General features: G+C 55.9%; 1 protein-coding gene across 1 annotated transcript in view; it reads left to right on the forward strand.

Moving 5' to 3' along the window:
* Positions 1–1,975: 1,975 nt before the first annotated feature.
* Positions 1,976–7,836, forward strand: part of FAM117A (family with sequence similarity 117, member A) — a gene marked incomplete at its 5' end in the record, with an annotated part of 6,569 nt that continues 708 nt past the window's right edge. Inside the window, 6 exons of the mRNA XM_009867624.1 lie at positions 1,976–2,146; positions 5,498–5,593; positions 6,097–6,210; positions 6,531–6,665; positions 7,038–7,122; positions 7,621–7,741. Coding sequence (XP_009865926.1) covers positions 1,976–2,146; positions 5,498–5,593; positions 6,097–6,210; positions 6,531–6,665; positions 7,038–7,122; positions 7,621–7,741 — 722 coding nt within the window. The remainder of the gene's footprint in view (positions 2,147–5,497; positions 5,594–6,096; positions 6,211–6,530; positions 6,666–7,037; positions 7,123–7,620; positions 7,742–7,836) is intronic.

A 7,836-nucleotide genomic window follows, 5' to 3' on the forward strand; every position in this document is an offset into this window, starting at 1 on the left:
CAGCCTTCGCACTCGGAGCAGGGACCTGGTGGCGGCGTCTCCCTGCTGCCCCTGGGGACCCTGCGGTCCCGCTCAAGAGCAAGATGAATCCGTGGGTGGCGGCGTTGTGCTGCGTGATGGGTGTTCATCACTAGATCGTAGAATCCTGGGTTGGAAGAGACCTTGGAGACGTTGGAGCTGTGGGATATTGGAACAGGCTACCCAGGGAGGGGGGTCAGTCGCCATCCCTGGGTGTGTTTAAGCATCGCTTGGATGTGGTGTTGGGTGAGATGGTTTAGGGGTGAACTTGCAAGTAGGGTCAATGGTTGGACTCGATGATCCCAAGGGTCTTGTCCAACCTGGATGATTCTGGGATTCTGTGATCTCACCCACCCCCCATGGGTAGGGACGCCTCTCAACCAGCCCAGGTTACTCAAAGCCTCATCCACCCTGGCCTTGAATGTCTCAAGGGAGGGGACATCTGCAACCTCTCTGGACGGTTTGTTCCAGAGTCTTGGCAGATCATGGTGTCACCCTGAAAATCCCTTCCCGCCCGAACCCTCCCGTGAGAAGGAGCAGCGGCTCTTGCTGTAGGTACAGTCACAGCTTCAGGGGTTTGTCGGCTGATGCGCTGTCACCGCAGGCGGCCACCTCGCCTCTGCTCTCTGTCCTGTCTGCTCTGACGTCCTTTTGGGCTGTGCTGCCCAGTTTAAAGTTCGGCACGACCCCGGTCACTTGGGGACACAACGGTTCTATCGAAGGGGGTCTCTCGGGGCGGTCTGGGGGCACGTGCGCTGTCGGTGCCGCGGCGTTGGGTTCTTCTGCTGGGCAGAGCAGCAGCAGAGGAAGAGCCGGCTCAAGTCCTGCGTCACGGAGATGCGAGTGACGTAGCTCGGTGGGGAGAATGAGGTGCTGAAGAGGAAGCTGCAAATACTAATGAGTTTCTAAATTAGAGTCAGTGGTAGCTCTCGGGAGCAGGGACTGTGCCTCGAAGCGCCAGCTGGACCCAACACAAAAAGCCTTTAATCCAGTGTGGACCTTACGAGGTGTGGCTGTCATGCAAGGACTAATGCCTCGCTTGCCCTCCCACGTGGCTTTTTGTTCCTACCCTTTTCTCACCTAGAACTCAAATTCCACTGCTCAAATGGTATTTTAGCTGATAAAAAGACATATTTTAACAGGCCGTGTCCCTGGAACCCTCTCAGCACCTTTGTATGCAAAGGTATTTGGCAAACACAACGGTTTGAAGGTGGTTTTAGTGTGGTTAACTCCGTCCCTGCCTGCTGTGCCCTTATTTTGGGGAGAAAGGAATGCCAATGACACCAAGCACTCACAGTCCCGCTGGAGGGTCCAAAACTTGGCCTCTTGGCCTCCTTCAAGCTTCCGTGGGGGAAGCTGAGGCACGCAGCCTTCCTTTTGCTCTTGGGTCCTACTGGGGGTGAGCACCCGGGTTCTCTGGCTCCGTGTTGCACTCTGCCTCCTAAGAAACACAGCCTGGAGGACAACCAAGTGTTTGTTTTTCACCAGTGCCCGTGCAAAAGCAGCGTGGCCACGTCGGGGATTGCACTTGGTTGTGTAGCAGCTTCCTCGACTTTGGAATGTCCGAGCAGGCGCTTAAGGACTGCAGTAAAATCTCTGCTTCCCGAGCAGCGGGCTCGCTGGGATAAGCAGGAACACGGCTTTCGGCAGCAGAGCAGAGGGGCAGGGGGGCAGTCGCTGCGCCGGCCCCCTCAGCTGAAGCGCTGGTTCTGTCACTGCCGGTTTTTGAGAGCCGGCGCAACGCGGCCTCAGCAGGGAGATGCCATCGCTGCGCTGAGAGCGGGAACTCACCGGGTGCGTTAGAACTAAAAGGACTCCTGTTCCCAAAAAATCAGCGGAGTTCTCCAGGCTGTGCCGGCAGTTCCCTTCCTGCAATCAGCGGGGGCTTGTTGGTCGCGATAGCGGCGGGTGAGCCTTGGCTTTGGGAATCTGACTTTTCTTTTCTTCTCCCCCTCGCGTAGCCAGTGTTCCCTGCGCTGCCGCTGGGGAGAAGAGCTGCCGGCCCCGGCAGCCCCGCGTGCGGCGCACCTCGTCGCTGGACACCATCGTGGGCTCCTACCTGTTGGGACAGTGGCCAAGGGACGCCGAAGGAGCTTCCACTTCGTGCATGAATGACAAAGCGACCCAGGTACGAACGCCCGCAGCCTGCTCCTGGAACCTCTGGGCCAGAAGAGGGTTGCAGAACCCCCACGAGCTGTGTAAACCGAGGGCGAGCAGGGAGGGCGTTGAATTTCCGTCCATCCAGCTGCAACTTTCTAGGAAGGCTTTTTTTCCCCTCTTTTGCATCTCGGCTTCAATTGATTCCACTCTGGTGCAGTTAGAATTTCCTTGGCCTTGTTTGGAGGCAGATGGCCTTTGGCTTTCTGCTCCCCTACCGGCTCCATCCTATTTTTTTTTTTCCCCTGGCTTGCAGTTCCAGGCCAAGTCCTTATATAACACTCGCGGGCCGTGTGCCACGCGCTGCGCGAAGTCAAGGGTGCTCCCGTGGAAGGGCTCGCTAGAACGGCCGGTGCAGCTCTGCCGCAGGATGGAAAAGCTCCAAACCTCGAGGAACTCTTAGCAACCTGTAAATATTACTGTGTGGCAGCAAACAGCGCTTGCCTATCTGCGGGGCTGAAAGAATTTAGAAGGATAAGAGCATCCGTTTGCTTAACGAGTGGTTTATTTAGCGCGTTCAGTCTCCGTTGACTCGCTGTTTGATCTTGGCTGTTCAGCAGTTTATCACTGGAGCTGTTTGCAGGAAATTCTCAATTGGATTCCAGCTTCCATTGTCCTTTCCCAAGGTATCCTTGCCCGCTTTTGTTGCGGTTCTAGTGCCCAAGAGCGCTGCCGAGGGCGGAGGACAGGCTGGAAAGGAAGGGAAAGAATTTGTCTAACTTTATTTTTGAGTCCGGGAAGCACACTCTTCCTTTCTGTCTTCATCAGCACCAGTGGGAACACTTAACCCCCATGGTTTGGGGCTAATTAGGTGGGAGTTTTTTGCATGTGGCCCCTTTGGGGAAAGGCTTGGAGAAGAGAGGCACCTCCTTCTTCCTGGAGTGGAAGATACCACCGTGTTAATTTTTGGGCTCTGGCGCAGGGAGCTGATGGCTCTCTACGCTTTCCTCACTTAACTGCAAGTGCCTTGCAAATGCTCATTTCACCTTGCGACACACCTGGGAGGCAGAGCTGTGATCTCTGCTGTTTCACACACAAACCCCTCGGCGTGCCAGGTGACCTCCCTGTGGAAAGCTGGGAATAAAGTCCTCGGTCCTGGGCTGCCCCGCACAGCGATGGAACGTTCCCCGTCAGATCCTCTGGGGCTTTGCCGCTCCTTCCGTGTTTTCAGGGTTAAGAGCCAGCAAACTCAGGACTTTCTCTGCTAACCAGCTCTTGTTTACTCCCCTCCCCATTCGGCCCCCGATCAGCTGTTCTGCAGGGCTCTGCAGGTTTGCTATCGCGAGGCGGTTAAGCGCGAGATAGAAGCGCAGGTGCTGGCTGTGGGGTGAGGACGGCAGCGCCGCACGCGATGGGAGCTCCTGGCTTTATCTCGCCGTGCAAAGCGTTTTGGTTTTTTTTCTCTCCCTTTTCGGAGGAAGCGGTTTTGCCACGGTTAGTACAAAAGGTTCTGTAATTTCCTTTTGCCCTGACAGTCCCCCTGCGAGAGGTGGGACGCGGACACGCTCTTCGTTTTCAGGCCTTCCTATTGCAAACGGAGCCTTTTTCTTCCTTTTTAGGCCTGAGGTTTTTTGCCAGCACTGGTTGCTCTGGGTATCAGCAGCAACAGGCTGCAATAAGCGACGTCTCTAAGGGGCCTCAGGAGGTTTCCAGGGACTTGAGGAGAGTTTGTCGTGTCCTCCAGAGAAGGGTTGTTCTCAGCAGCTGCAATTCAGCTTCTCCCAGGCTTGCTTCTTGCACAAACGTGGGATCGGGCTGCGGTCTGGTCTCTTAGACCTTTGCCCCTTCCCCTCGGCTTTCTTATATGTGTGATCTACTGGGACATAAAATGACACAACGTTTTGGGATAACGGCCAAGTAATGATCTTGGGGTGGTTCAAGGGAGAATATTTGAGGTAGGAAATGAGCTCAGATGTGCCATGCGCTCGAACTGCGGGGCTGGGCCTTGGCGTAGGATTTCCTGTGGCGTTGGGCTGTTCCTCAGCTCTGTCTGGCTCGGGGCTCCAGCTGGACAGATTCCTTCTCTGGAACCAAAGCGAACACTGGAAACGGAATAGAACACGACGTCTGCTGCTTACAGGCCCTGCAGAGTGGAGAACCAGACAAGAAATGGCTTTAGCTGTAGGAAACGCGGTGTGTGAGGAGGGGGGGTTCATTCAGAGCTCGTTAAGCCAGGAGAGGGTTGGATTTCTGCGTAGAAATTGCCTGTAGCCCTTTCCAGAAGGAAAACCTGGTACTTCTGGAGGTAACTTGCCATGTTCTTCGGGTTTTAAATAAATTTTTAAAACCTGTTTTGAGAGAAGAGGCTTCTGTCATCCCCATGACTCAACAGGGTTGTTTGAAACAGCTGCTGTTCTTGCAGTAGCCTCTGGGGAGAGATCAGTGAAGCTGAGGAGAGGAACTGTTCTCAGGCCCCTGCACCTTCTGGCAGCCTGTCGCTGGGGCTGGAGGAGGGAAAGATCATCCAAAGCCTCCCCCAGAAATGGCAGGCAGCAGCCACACAGCGTTTGGAGAGGCACCGAGATGTGATGTTGGGGAAAAAGTGATGATGGCTGGTCTCTGAAACGGTGAGCTTGGGACTGCTCCGATGCCGGAGCCTCCCTGAGTTCAGTGGAAGGAAGTTCACACCCTTTGCTGCTCAGATGAACAGCCCGTTCTGAGCCCCACTGATATTCAAAAGGCAGCTGAGCACAGATGTGCAGCGAACACAGCTGAGGGTGCTGAGGCTGTTTTTTCTGGGTGAAGAGAGTCAGCGGAGAGCTACCAGCCCTGCACCCCGGGAGGCAGCTGGGTCCTCTCTGCGCCCAGAGCTCTGGGCTCAGTTAAGTCTTTGACCTCCGATGTGGGAGCCTGAGGTCTCCGAAGCGAGTCGCGTGTTCTCGCGGTTGGGTGAGGCTTTTCCTCTCGGTAAAGCTGCTTCGAACACCGAGTGCCTGAAACCCTGCGTCACCGCTGCGAGCAGCACAGGGGGAGGCTGCTTTTTTTAGTGTTCTTCTTCTTATTTTTCTTCTCTCTGGAGTAATGGGTTTCCTGGGTCCTTGTGGTGATGAAGCCACTGACTTCAGGGCCGCTCTCTTGCTGTGTAGGTCTGGGAGGTTCAGTTGCCCGAACAGGCACAAATCTGGCCAAAGGGACTTGGTTTGGCACATACAGCCGGGCAGCTGCCCCTTAACGCACCTCATGGAGCCTTGTATTAACGGGGGGAGAGCAGCACAGGACTGTGAGCGGGCAGGAGTCGATCACTTGTTTTTAGGACTGTACCAGCAGCCACCGAGCCAGTAAATGTTGTGATGATTCTCAGCCGTGTTTCTCGTCACTTCAGACTCCGGTGTCCTGGCATGACGCAGAAGTGGGGAAAGCCAGCGCCAGTGCTCACAAGCGTTCTGCTTCTTGGGGTAGCACAGATCACCGCAGAGAGGTAAAAGAGGCCGCTCCCGAGGCTTGAGCAAGGTCTGGGCTGGTTGCTAACGGAGAGGAGGCTCCTGCTTGTGTGGGAGGGGAGCGGGAGGACAGGCTGCTGTCGCAGAGGAGACCTTAGCCCTTGTTCTCAGCTGTAACGCCCTGTGCTGGAACCAAACGCTGGTCCTGCTGGGTTCCTCTAGCAGGAACTGTGATAAAGTAGCTCCACTGAAACTCAGGACGTTGCTCATTGCTGTCGTGGCACACGTGGGTCCCGGCAGGGCCTGGGTCCCTGCTCCCCATCACCCAGGTCCGTCAGAGGAAGGTTCTGGCCGTGTTGCAGCGGGGCCGTTCACAAATGGGAGGTGGCCAGAGCTGCTGCTTGTGTCACTGAAAACGCCTTTATTTTGGCGCTTCCTCAGGGGGTTGGAAGAGAGGGGGTTGGAGACAGATGAGGCCTGGTCCTTGTTGGTGGAGGTGTGTTGGCTTGTCCGGTTCTGTAGCTCAAACTCTGTTTGCTAGATTGCCAAACTGAAGCAGCAGCTCCAGCGAACAAAGCTAAATGGCAGAAGTGGCAAAGAGAAGGAGAAGAGCTCCCCGCTCCAGGGGGACCGTGCTGTCCTTGGATCGCTCAGGGTACGTCCACGTCTCCCCCCGCTCTGCTGTCCTAGTGAGGCGGAGAGCGATCTCCTTTGGGCAGGTGTCCAAGGCTGTCCTCAGGCTTCTGCTCACACCTGGGAAGGGGGAGAATTTTTTTCCTCTTCTTCTCCCACCTCTTCAACACCTCCCTGTGCTTTGATGTGCATGTAGGGAGTTTGCAGGACTCCGCTGTCGCTGTTCTCCCCTCAGCCTCCGGGGAGGCTCTGGGCGAGCCCTGGAGAGCTGCAGGAGCAGGATGCAGCCGCCAAGTTTGTGCAGACAGAGCTCTTCACTTGTGTGATTCTGCATTGTTGCAGGCCTCGCCTTCAGGCTTCCTTTCTCCATCCCCCGTTTTGAGGCTCAGCCCCTGCTTGCATAGGAGCCTCGAAGGGCTAAACCAGGAACTGGAGGAAGCGTTTGTGAAGGAGCAGGGAGATGAAGAGCTATTGCGGGTGAGTGAAGGTTGCCCTGAATCTTCTGGGTGGTCTTGGAAATCCTTTCCTCTCCAGACACTGCCTGTGTCTGCTCCTTGGCCACGGGGACGGTCTCTGTGTCTAGTTTTAACAGTCTAGATTGGGTCAAGGGTCTGCTCGCTTCCCTCCTTAAAGCTTGCTGGTGCTGGGAGAGATCAGCTGGTGATCTCAGCGTGACAGGAGATGGAAGGGCCAATGTCCTTCCTGCCTCGCTCCCTGGTGTGGAGGCTTTGCCTGTAGCTGGATCCAGCACATCCCAAGTCGCTGCCATCCCTGGGTGCAACTGCTGTTAAACCTCGTCACTGGCGACAGGGGTTTCTTACTCCTCTTAAGATTTTGCTTCTCCCCTAGATACTGGATGTCCCAGATGGCCACAGGGCACCAGCACCTGCCCAGCGCGGCTCTGGAGATGCATCCCTGACCGTGGAGGCCAGCAGTGGCAGACCAGCCTCTCTCTTTCTCCTTCCCCTTCCGTGCCTCTCCACCTCTCTCCGCCCACCCCGGTGAGACTGGCAGCAGAAGAACCCTCCTCTGCAGCAGACGAGGTGCAGCCAGAGCCGAAGGAGAAAGGTAAAGACTGACGGCAGAGGGGCTGGGAGCTCAGGGCAGGCAAGAGGGGACAGAGCTACCAACACCTCAGTGCAGCAGTTCCTCCTGCTCTGAGGGCTGGGTTGAAGCTGCAGCTGAGGTGGAAGGAGTCTCAGCCAATTGGGCTAATCCTTGGTGGACTCCTAAAGCTCCAGTAATTACCCTCCAGGGGGGTGGTTTCCGGTACTAAATGGAGGATGGGAGCTGGAAACTGCACAAAGCAGTTGCTCTGCCTTTGGGGTTTGTAGCCTGCAGCCCCAGGGTCTAAGAGAACTTGTTCCCTGTTGAGTTACTGCGCTGCCAGGTTCTTCTAAACATTCTCAACAACTTTTTTGTTCCCTGCTAGAGGAGGGCAGCCTTTCACCAGTCCTGGCCTTTGCTTCTTCTCCTCGACCCAACCACAGCTACATGTTTAAACGGGAACCTCCAGAGGGATGTGAGAAGGTCCGAGCCTTCGAAGAAGCTTCGTAAGTATGAGGAGGTGTTGGCAGAAGAGAACCTGACCTGAGGTTGGACCAGGGGAAGGATGCTGGGCTGGGGGCAGCTGCTGTTGCTGCTCCCT

This window comes from Apaloderma vittatum, unplaced genomic scaffold (assembly GCF_000703405.1).
Source record: "Apaloderma vittatum isolate BGI_N311 unplaced genomic scaffold, ASM70340v1 scaffold28770, whole genome shotgun sequence".
NCBI lineage: Eukaryota > Metazoa > Chordata > Aves > Trogoniformes > Trogonidae > Apaloderma > Apaloderma vittatum.